The 12146-nt window shown below is 40.7% G+C and overlaps 1 protein-coding gene across 2 annotated transcripts in view; it reads right to left on the bottom strand.

Annotated features, from left to right (window-relative positions):
• Positions 1-1145: 1145 nt before the first annotated feature.
• dis3l (DIS3 like exosome 3'-5' exoribonuclease) overlaps positions 1146-12146 on the bottom strand; it is a 23540-nt gene continuing 12539 nt past the window's right edge. For both annotated transcript variants that reach the window (XM_034858230.1, XM_034858317.1), the window contains exons 11-18: positions 11066-11158; positions 9068-9356; positions 7788-8023; positions 6224-6378; positions 4792-4970; positions 4562-4707; positions 3169-3340; positions 1146-1736 (exon numbers count right to left, since the gene is read on the bottom strand). In XM_034858230.1, coding sequence (XP_034714121.1) covers positions 1413-1736; positions 3169-3340; positions 4562-4707; positions 4792-4970; positions 6224-6378; positions 7788-8023; positions 9068-9356; positions 11066-11158 — 1594 coding nt within the window. In that variant the 3' untranslated portion in view covers positions 1146-1412. The remainder of the gene's footprint in view (positions 1737-3168; positions 3341-4561; positions 4708-4791; positions 4971-6223; positions 6379-7787; positions 8024-9067; positions 9357-11065; positions 11159-12146) is intronic.

Raw genomic sequence — 12146 nt, 5'->3', positions numbered from 1 at the left:
CACAGTATATATGACATAAAAAGAGTTTAGTCTTCCTCCATACAGCTTTATTTTACAAACACTCAACCATCTTACAAAAATAGATTCTGTGGTGAAACTTCACTTTAATACAAAGATGCATAACCGGCAATAATAATAATAATAATAATAATAATAATAATAATCCTAACATCATCATCATCATTAGAAGTCAATAAACCTGAGTGACTAGCAAAGATTTTAGCATTTAAAGCATAGTGGGTTTACACTGAAAACAGAAAACTAAAAGCAGATTTATGAGTGTTGTTGAACATTATTCTGTCAATTCAGTAAAATTCAAAAATGCAATTCACTACTTCATTAATTGTGAAGCCACTTTTTGAGACCCCGGCTTTTAATTGAAGAAATACGGTGAGTAATCTTTGGACCAACATACTGAAAACTCCCACAAAGTCTGCGTATTTCTCCTCATATCATCAAAGAACATATTTACACATTGTATTATCTATCATTTTTCCTTATATATAAGAAATAACTACAAATCTGCCGTCATGAGTCAAACGATGCTTATGAAATGTAAGTTTAAACTGGAAGAGAAAATAGTAGGTTGTGCCCGGGTTGGCCCAGCGGGTAGAGCAGGCGCACATTTAATGAGAGGTTTATGCCTCGATGGAGAGGTCCAGGGTTCAAATCTGACCTGTGGGGATTTCCTTTATGTCTTCCTCTTTTCACACCTAGATGTCCTATCAAATAAAGGCGGAAAAGCCCCCCAAAAAAGATCTTTAACCCTCGTGTTGTCTTCCCGTCAAATTAAAAACCAACACTTTTATTGAGACTTTTTTTATAGATGTTTTTAACTTTATTTTAAACATTTTAGTCCCATTTTTCAACACTTTTGACTCTTTTTTTATGTTTGTCCCTTTAATGTTTCCACACTACGTAACACTACCTTAATAACTTTAGGTTTACAGTTATTTTAGGAATTTACGGTCAATAAACCTCATTTATAGGAAATTATACCTAATGTTTGAGTTAGAAAAGCAGAAATTAGGAAATATTGAGACTAAAATTAAAGGAATGGATGTTGATGATAAACACAGACTGGAATATGTCAACTTTTACTCAATACTATTTCAACAACACTTCATTTGTTTTTTTCAAATGTTATAAAATTGAATAAGACGCCCCAAAATTAATGAAAGTAGAGATTTGCACTTGGCAAAGAGCGTTGGGAGGAATCAATCATGTTATTTTGAGTAGTCAAAAAGAACATCGATATGGGAAAACGGGTCAATATGACCCGAGGACAACATGAGGGTTAAAAAAAAGAAGCTTTAAGCTGTTCTGATGGTTGTAGATCATATTTTTCTGAAAAACTCTGTATATGTTGCATTTAAAACCCCAGCAGGTTCTGGGTGCACGCTGCGGCCGCTCTACGCTGTTGCGGAGCCGTGTGCGGCGGCCATGTCGAGGTCCAGCAGAGCCAGCTCTCTGATCTCCTCCAGGAGAGAGTACAGATTGGGCGTTTTGCTCTGGCTGAACTCCCTCTCCTCTCGGGTGAGTTTGGGGCGCAGCGCCGCCTTCTCCTGAGCCTGCTGGGACGCCTCCTCGGCCAGGCGCACCACCTCCTGGACCAGCTGGCAGCGGCCCTGCGAGGGGGGCTGCTGGGCCTCGGCGCCGCGGTGGGGCTTGTTGCTGATGACCTCCAGGTTCAGACTGTCTGCGTGGCAAGGTGTCGAGCGCACAGAAATACGAATCTGTGGACAGCGGAGGGGTCAAATATGTCTCAATATGCTTCGGTGAAATATATAAAACACATTAAAAGGGTAACTTAGTTTCATATTTTTGTGTCCAAGTGACTGATGGGAACTTCAATCTTTGAAGATATTCCAGTATTCAGTAAAATATATTAGGCAATGTTAATGGACCATTGCACACCTTCACTTAACGTTAAGGCTGCCCAATATGAGGAAAATATCCAATAGCAATTATTTTGACTGATATGATTCACGATACTGGAGGGGATGATCATTTTTGTATCACTCATTTTCATTGAAAGATATTAAAATCTAAAAAACGATACTGTTTTTTTGTGTTATTTATATGAGGATCTGTATTAAAATATTGCTTCTTTAGTCTGAAGGATACTATTTGTAGGCCGGGGCGTCTCTGCAGCGCCACAATACTTCATTCAGAGTGGTTTGACACAGTCTGCCTTTAACAAAAATAGGGGCCCACCTGCGATATTGCGCCACCTACCCTGCAATTTGCATATGGATATGGACATGCCTTTGGTGTAGGAGACCAGGGTTTGATTCCCACTGCCAACCAATATGTCCCTGAACAAGACACTTAACCCCTAGTTGCTCCAGAGGCATGACCTCTGAGATGTATACAGTATATAATACAGTATATATAAATAAAAGCAACAGCAAAATGACATGTAATGGCTATTGCAGTACTCCATATTGCGATTAATCGTGCAGCCCTACTTAACGTCCACTAAACAGCTTGACAACATTATGAAAGGACCCCTACAGAGATAGACCTTTTCATTAACATAGTAAGATCCTTTTTGTTTAATGATGCAGCCCCGAAATTGCCCTCGCCAAACCCACCAAACTCATTTAAATAAACAGTAATTTCATCATCGTAAAACACATTCACTGAAAGTTGACAGAGACAATATAAAGCTATGAAAAGCCATCCTGGTCCATCTTTCCACAGTTCCAACAATCACCACTCAGGTTTAGTTGAAACTAACACATAATTCACTCTATTTACATGTGGAGATATGCTGCCTCTATACACCCTAAAGGTACTGTTTATTTAAATGGAGTCTGGTGGGTCGGGCGATGGGGATTTCGGGTCAACAAAAAGGATCTTACGCTTTAACATAAAGGTCTATCTCTGTAGGGATCCTTTGCATAATGTTGTCAGACACTTAGAATAACAATCTGAGCATGTCAGCTCAATACTGGACCAATTACAGAGATTTTGGCTCACACCGGTCACAGAAACCAATGCATGGGGAACTAGAGTCCTGGTTGAAAACTACAGAAATGACCCTTCAAACAGCCAAATTTTGTAAAAAAACAATATGATAACATCCTCCCAATATGATTCCAAGTCAATAATATTAGATTATTGTCCTAAAATAATAAACCTGTGGTGTGTTGTGCGACTCACAGTGATGTGGTCAAACAGTGTGAAGGTGGAGGTGCCCCAGCTGGTGGTGGTGGTGATGTGGTCGGCGTGTCGCCGCACCGAGCCGCTCTGCCACTCGCAGCTGCCGTCCGGTCCCGCTGCCACCACCTGGCCCTCTCGGTTCCTCATGTACACCGGGCCTTTGACACCGTACCTGGAGACAGCACAGGTGTCCTCAGGGCTGGAATACTTCATTACACCGTCAACAAGGCATGTTTTATTGGGACCTCTGATAGAAACACGTACTAGGAGACAGGGCTGTAGTACTTGAGTCCGGTCAGGGACTCGAGTCCGGACTCAAGACCGTTTTTCCATGGTCTTGGACTCGCTAGTATTTGGACTCGGACTTGTTTTGGCATCAGCCACTGGTCTTGCCCAAAATGGCTTTTGGTCTAGACCGAGTCCAGGTGTCTTCATTATGCTGATAATAATATTGGAGGGAAAGTCAAACCCAAAATGATTGTCTCGATACTGTCATGCATAAGACCTTTTTTTCTGTCCTGGACTCGGTCTTGACTCGGACTCAAACCTTTTTGGACTCGGTCTTGTCTTGGACTCAAACTTTTTTGGACTCGATCTTGTCTTGGACTAGACTAGTCCTGGTGTTGGACTCGTCTTGGACTCGACTAAGGTGGTCTTGACTACAGCCCTGCTAGGAGATACACTCAGTTTTCATTTTCCGATCATTACACTTAAACAATAAACTAGACTAATCCTTAATATTCTCGAGTATTACAAAGATTAAAATGTCCTTTTAGGGCTGTAACTGATTATTTTCATTGTTGAATAATCTATCAGTTATGTTCTCGATTAATGGATTAGTTGTTTGGTCTATAAAACAACAGAACATTTTAAAAACTAGGGATCAATGTTTTCAAAAAGCCAAAGATGACGTCAAATGTCTTGTTTTGTCCACAACTCAAAGATATTCAGTTAACAGTTAACACAGAGGAGAGAAGAAACTAAAACATATTCACATTTAACAAGCTGACATCAGAGAAGTTTCACTAGTCTTTCATAAAAAAAATGACTCAAACCGATTTATCAATTACAAAAAATAGTTGGTGACTAATTTAGTTGATTACTTGATTAATTTTTGCTTCCCAGGTTAGTTTCATGTACATTTCTTCTGTATTTTGCTCTGCCAAAAACTAAGAATGTTTCCAAAATCTTAAGACAGTTAAAAGTGTCCAGCTGTTTAAGGAAATGACTGAGCTTTAAAAAAAAGAAGAAATTATATATCTGTGAGCTATTTATTAAGATTGTTGTCATAAGTAGGAACCATGTGTCTCCTAGCTGAAATAAATAACAATAACTCACTCAAAATTGCTTAAAAACTTTAAAAGCTATAAGGTATCAGCCAGTAGTGTCTTACTCTGAGACGAAGACCAGCACGCCGTTGTCCCGGATGGCGTAGATGACAGCGTCCGCCACACAGCGCTGGTCCGACTGAGGGTCTCGTTCTTTGAAGTAGAGACACTGAAACAGCTCCGTGGACAGCTTCTGGGCCCGCTGGGACGCCTGCAAGCGCCACACAGGAGTCAGGATCCCTTATCTGACACAGTCACTAAGAAGTGAATCACAGAATCCCAAAACAGCACTGACCCAGTTCTTGTTGTTGATGTGATGAGCCAGTTCATCCAGGTCTTTGTTACTGGCTAAGGCTTTCCCGGGGTCCGCCTGCGTGTCCGTGCTGATGGCGGCGGTGAGAAGGCGGTGCACCACGATGTCGGCGTAGCGCCGGATGGGGGAGGTGAAGTGTGTGTAGCGGTCCAGAGCCAGACCTGGGGAAGATGGACATCAGCACAGGACGTTTTAAACTTCTTTTTAAATAGTCAGTGGTCTCCTTTAAAGTCACTTTTTAAGACTTTTAGCAGAGAACCTTTCCTGATTTTATTGAGCTTGAACCTCCTTTAAACTGTCCATTTCTTTTTAAGTTAAGTTTTTATTACTTTTTTTACTATTCTTCACTACCTTGTAGTGAAGAATCTACCTTGCTGGGTACTGCACTTTGATACTTTTTAGGCACAGAGCAAATTCCCTTCTGATGCTGCGTTGCAGGCAACCGGTACCCCTGTTTTCATATCCTTCTACCCGTGAAAGTGCCGTGGAACGACAGTCAAACCTGTAACTTACTACCCGTGAACTCGTACCAGATCGTTTTTGACGTCACACACACATAAACGTCCCCTGTTGAGGCTTTGTTTATTAAAGGAAGCCTAAATATGTCGCCGACTAGAAATTGCTAGTATAAGCTAGTGCTAACTAACGTCAACGTTGGGTAGCTGCTAACTAGAAGGGGTTTGTCTTGACTTTGCCTGGAACGCTACCAAGTCGTGATTGATGACTTGAAGTCGTAACTTACGGGCTAAAAACTTGTGTCTGGAAAACAACATGAGTATTGTATTGAAAAAAATACCAAATTTCAATCCACATTTCCCTAAGGAGTACATCTCATCGGCATCAAGGAGCCAGTAGACATGCAGCATGCTTCTACTAAGATCTACCGCTTTTAGAGCTGCAACTATACACCAAACCCAGGGTTTGGGTCAAATCCCTATTTTTGACCCATGATTCGATAAGACGACACCACGATCTCAACCTGTAGGGGGAACGAAGAGGAACGGAGGTTTGGTGCCTACTGTAAAAGGTGCTTGTTGACAAGTAGCTAATGCTAATGTAATTCTTGGTGGGTAACATAAGATTACGACACCATTCAACACTTTTTAGTAAGATTGTTTTGACCATGGTGAACAACTCTGGGCAAACCCACAAATTCATCACTAATGTTAACTGTGTAGGACTAATCTAATGGTAATTTAGCCAGGAACCGGATATTTTTTTGACTGCTGCGTTATACTTTGCGTTTTTTTCAAGCACTTAGTAGCATGGATTTCTAAAAGTACTCTATAAAAAAAGATTATTATTACATTTCTGCATTTAATCATAGAAATTAGATACATATATATCCCATTCAACCCCTATAAAGACGCATGCAAATGTAGTTCCACTAAATGATAGAATAAAAGCTGAGTACCGTAATGGTAGTAGTGGTCTTGGGACTGAAGCCCAGTGGAGAAGTACAGAGCCTGTGACATGGCTGTAGTGGCCATTATTCTCAGCAGCCTGTTCACCAGCGGGTCCTGTGGGTCCAGAGCTCGGTCCAGAGATTCAGCTAAAGCCTTGTTGGTCCTGGAGGAACAGAACTAGCCGTCAGAATACGATCCTTTCACATAACTGTGTGTGATGAGAGCTGCTGTTGTCATGAAGTTGCAAAACGTGATGTGAGGAAACAAGGTGCGATACAGTACATTAACAAATGGTGATTGCTGTGTGTATATATTGACTAGCTCTGCCTAAGCGGTGTTTAGCTGTATGATTTACAGTGGTAGAAATCATAGTCTTTAAAAAAGGGGACGTAGCATCCGTGACATCACCTGTTTGTTAACCCTTGTGTTGTCTTCCCGTCAAAACTGAAAATCAACACTTTTATTGATGCTTTTTAATCAATGTTTTCTTCTGTTTTTGTCCTTTTTTTCAATGTTTGTCACTTTTTTGGACGTTTTCAACACTATTTAGGGTCAATAAACCTCAATTATATAAAAAAAAACACCTAATGTTTAAGTTAGAAAAGCAGAAATTAGGAATTATTTAGACTAAAATTAAAGGAATGTATGTTGATGTATAATCACTAATTTGCAAATACAGGGGTTGCCATCTACATTGTGCTATAATAAACGCCAAAAAGGTAAAGATTTTCAATCTTTCTGAGCAGAGTGATCCAGCGGAGATTAACCGACGGGTAAACTCGGACCGCCAAGTACTGCCGTCGTTCATCTGCATGTACGGCAGTACAGAAAATCGGCAAACTTTCCCTTAAGTTACCAGCTAGCTAGCTAGCTAGCTTGGTTGGTTGGCAGAACGCTTAATAACACATTTTAGGCATCCAAAATGTTCCAGTTAACTTTGATAAAGTAAAAACATGGTTCAAAGTTTAAGATGAAAACATGGACAACAGCAAAAAACAAGTTGAGGTCTATTAGAAAGTCCTCAGTGTTAGCATGGTTAGCATCGCTGAGACTCTGTCCTAAGTGAAAGGTCCTAGCATCCCCTGCTTAATCCTCCATTTCAAAATATATGGGTCCATAATTTACTAAATGAACATCATGCTGTGTTGAAGAAGACTTGAAACTACCGATTGAGAACATAAACTGATTATGAAAATCTTTACTGAGGTAATAAACCGAGTAAGAAGTAGGCTCATTTTCTCATAGACTTCTCTCTATTTAGTCGCCCCCTGCTGGAGGTCAGAGACAGCGCAGCTTTAGGGAACTTCAGCGTTGGCTTTTCTTTTCAGACCTGTAAAATGTGTCGTTTTTCTTTTTCTTTTTACAGTTCAATTCAATTCAATTCAATTTTATTTATAGTATCAATTCATAACATGAGTTATCTCAAGACACTTTACAGATAGACCACACTCCAGAATTTACAAGGACCCAACAGTTCTAGTAGTCTCCTCCTACAGGCTATGGAGAAGAGTAGAGTTTTGTTTTGAATGAGTGAAAAGACCCAGCGTCTACACAGGACACTCATTAAATCACCTGGTATCGATGGTGAATCCCCGGGCGGCGGCGCTGTCCACCAGCTGGCTGAAGAACTCCTGCCGTGGTGGCGGGTGGCGCCTCAGCAGGGCCTGATGGGGGAAGGCCTCCTGGATCTTGCGCGCCACCCAGTGGTTGGCGTAAATCATGCACTCGGCCACCGTCTCGTGGACCTCCAGGGGCTGGCGGGGGACCAGGGCTGTGATGTTCCTCTCCTCATCCAGCTGGGCACGCACCTGAAGAGGGGCGGTCAAACAGCTTTTTTCATAACTTTTTTAAGGAAAACAGGTTATAAAAATACTATTTCAATAGGTCAAATAAATAACGGTTATTTTGTACAACCTATGGAATACGATGTAACAACAACTGTAATGCAAGCCTAAAACTATCCGCAGATAGTGGGGAGTGAAAGAGCTTGTTTCAACAGGAGTTCTGTCCCCTCTGCAACAACAACCTGCCTCGCTGACACTGTTGTAAGCGGGGGTGACGTATGCATTCATAGAGATATTATGTACAGTATATATCTATATGTTGCTATGTGTAATGACCGCTGGAACTAACAATGAATCTAAATCTATTCTATACGTGAAGAAGAAACTCTGGAGTGATCAGATGTTCAAAACCAATCATGATGGTGCTTTTTGGAAAGGGAACATAACTTCAAAAGAGAAGCAAGGTCCGAGGCACTCTTCTTGTGAAAAACATTTAAAAGCCTTTATTTAAATAATAACACCCTGAAAAACGCTGCTACGCGTGGGCTCCGCTGTTTTACATGCAAGATATCTAAATTAAATTTGGGACCTTTTTTCTTCTCTTTCTAATCTACATGTGGTGTTATTGTAATATTGGGCAGTCGCTAGGAATTATCACCGTGGAAAACTGTTACACATCTTTATCAAGTGCTCCTTCAACCCTTGTGTTGTCCTCATGGGTCAAAAATGGACAAAGATTTGACATTTTTGTCCCTTTTTAGTTTTCAATAACCTCACCTTCCTAACACTAGTTTTAGACTACGTTTTGGAATTCTTGGTCAATAACCCTTACTTCTATAGAATTATACCTCAAATTTGAGTTGAAAAAGCAGAAATTATGAAATATTTGGTCAATAGTTAAGATCAGAGGAATGAAAGTGATCAATTGTATTTGCTAAGAGCGTTGAATGTAACCAATCCATTTCTTTGTGGTAATTTGATTTAAAAGAAACTCATATTTCAGATATTTTAAAGGGGTCAAATTAGACCCGAGGACAAGATCTTTTAGAAAAAAGAAGCCAATCATACCTCCACCCCTTCCAGCTCCAGCGCGCCTCCCCTGTCCCTCTGTGCCCGGAGGTGTCTGGCGACATATGTCAGCATCTCTAGAGCCTGGGTTAGCTCAGCTAGCTTAGCATCCTTCTCCTCGGACCCGAGCCCGGCCAGCTCCGGTACCTCAGCCGGCTCCGCGTTGAGGAGCGCCTGGGCCAGCTCATAGTGCAGCTGGTAGGAGGAGCGGATGAGCGTGCGGCCGTACCACACGTTTCTGACCTCGAGGGTTTGTGCATCGAGCTCCCACAGCACGCTCATCGCATACCTGGATGCGAGAGTGGACAAGTATGCATATAGATGTACAGATAGCGTGTATTTTTTTAACTTTGCAGGACAAATTTGTCATATTTTATATCCTTCACAAAATGACAAACAAAAAACCACGCTAACAAACTGATATAACACAATAAATGCACTCAGTCAACACTGTTATAGTCCCTAGTGGACTAGCCAGACCATCCTCCACAGCGCTGCGGAGGAGGGTCTGGCTAGTCCACATAGCATTCTGGGATGGGAGAAAAACCTGCTCTGGTTTATCGCCATTTCTTTAAACCAATCACAGTCGTCATGGGTGTCGCTAAGCACCGGACAGAGCCATGGTGCCACTGTAAAATAGCCTCGGGAAGGAAGTTGTTTTGGTGGAACATGTACGTTCAAAAGTAGTTTTAGTCGTGCGACAGAAAACTCAGATTGGACAGATAGTCTACCTAGCGGTCTGGATTTACCCTGCAGAGATCTGAGGACCAGGTAACCATAGTCCTCAGATTGGACAGATAGTCTAGCTAGCTGTCTGGATTTACCCTGCAGAGACCTGAGGACCAGGTGACCATAGTCCTCAGATTGGACAGATAGTCTAGCTAGCTTGCTGGATTTACCCTGCAGAGACCTGAGGACCAGGTAACCATAGTCCTCAGATTGGACAGACAGTCTAGCTAGCTGTCTGGATTTACCCTGCAGAGATCTGAGGACCAGGTAACCATAGTCCTTAGAAATCCACCGGAGGTTAGAACGCCAACACAAAGAAAGAGGAACGGGACGGACATCCGTCCGTAAGAGGGACATCTGGCGGACGTCGTGGATGTATAGATTGCATAGTCCCAACATTAATGCAAAAAGTAAAATTGTCTATGAGATTGCGATATATTCAAAAAGTATGAGGTTTTGTCTTTATTGTCTTATAATAAATGCTTTCCAGAACAAAAACGGCTGATTATTGCTAGGGTTTAGGATGCGTTCCGGCCATCAAAGCAAGATCTATGTACCTGCTTTCATATCCATTCCACTTGTCAGACACATTCATTCCTAAAAGACATAAACGAGGTGAAAAGGGAACCGATACGTGTGAACTCTGAGATGCTCAGCTCGGTAACACATTTCCAGAAAACAAAAGTTATTCACATGACCAAAACAAAAAAAGTACCTTGATAATTTCTTCCAGCGCCAACAGAGAAATGATGACACCAATCATTTCATTTAGTTTCTCTCAGTTAGCATGTTTTAACCCTCGTGTTGTCCTCGGGTCAAATTTGACCCCTTTAAAAAATGTCTATATCTGAAATATGAGTTTCTTTTTAACCAAATTACCATAAAAAATGGTTTTGATTCCATTCAACGCTCTTTGCAAATACAACTGATCACTTTCATTCCTGACTAAACTCATCTGTACGTTCCTCCGATCTTAACTATAAGTCAAAATAATTCATAAGTTATGCTTTATTGACTCAAATATTAGGTACATTTCTATATAAATGAGGGTTATTGACCATGAATTCCAAAGAGTAGTGTAAAACTAGTGGTAGTAAGGTGGTGTTACTAAAAACTAAAAAAAATGTCTGAAAAAGGGACAAAAATGTCAAATATTTATCTAATTTTTAGCCCAGGAGGACAACACAGGGGTCACTGTGTTCACCAATGCATGCTTATTAACTAAACACCTTTCTAAAAACTATCAGTAGAGACGTGGCGTTCACTGACCTGTCGACTCCTCCGAGCAAAGAGCAGAGGTCTGCACTGAGAACCGCCGGCAGCATATCGTACCTGCGGTCCGCCAGGTAGTACGTCGTAGCCCTTAAAAAAGACACAGAAGAAGAATAAAGTAAAGGGAATGGCAATTCTATCATCTTTCCAACCAATAGCTAAGTTTAAAGAAGAGGCGTCATGTGAAGAAAAAAACCAATTTTCCTCATTTGTAGCTAAATATTCCGAGCTTGGTCGCCTGGTTTTTCTACCTCTTCTTAGGGGGGGGGGGATCACCAGAGGCTTCACGATACCATATCATCAAGATACCCATTTATCAATCATGATATTATTGCGATTTTTACAATTTTAACCTTTTTTCCCATCTTCAATTTTTTCCCCCAATTTCAAATGACGTCCCCAAAAGGAAACTTCGTCAACATCTCTTTTATCTAAAAAAGAAACATTTACATCTATTTGTTCATATCGCTTTAATTGTATCGCTGCAAATGGGTATTTATTACCAAAGCTGGGACCGAAAATAATGCTTTCTCATTAGGAAATGATCTAATTGTGATTATTTTGACTGATACTGCGATTCAGAATCAGAATCAGCTTTATTTGCCAGGTATGAGGACACATATGAGGAAATTTCTTTGGAGCATCGTTGCTCACAATTTGCTCACACATACAAAACAACCAAAACAAAAATATACACACTGATATATATACAATATGTACACACTAATGTATACACAATATGTACACACTAATATATACAAACTAATTTATACATACTCTAAAGAGAAACAACATAGAGGCATGAGTGCAATTGAGATATGATTCACGATATTGGAGGAAATGATCATTTTTGTAACATTGTTCTCATTTTCATTGAGAAATCTTAAAATCTTAATAAATTAAATGTGTATTTTGTGATTTTTATGAGGATCTTTCCTAAACAAAGACTTTTTTCTTCAGTCTGTCGTATACTATTTGTAGGCCGGGACGTTTCTGCAGCGTCACAATACTTCATTCAGAATGGTTTGACACACAGTTTGCCTTCAACAAAAATGGGGTTCCCCACCTGCAATGTGGT

This window comes from Etheostoma cragini, chromosome 1, assembly GCF_013103735.1.
Source record: "Etheostoma cragini isolate CJK2018 chromosome 1, CSU_Ecrag_1.0, whole genome shotgun sequence".
NCBI lineage: Eukaryota > Metazoa > Chordata > Actinopteri > Perciformes > Percidae > Etheostoma > Etheostoma cragini.
This window is presented reverse-complemented; position numbering and strand designations above follow the sequence as displayed.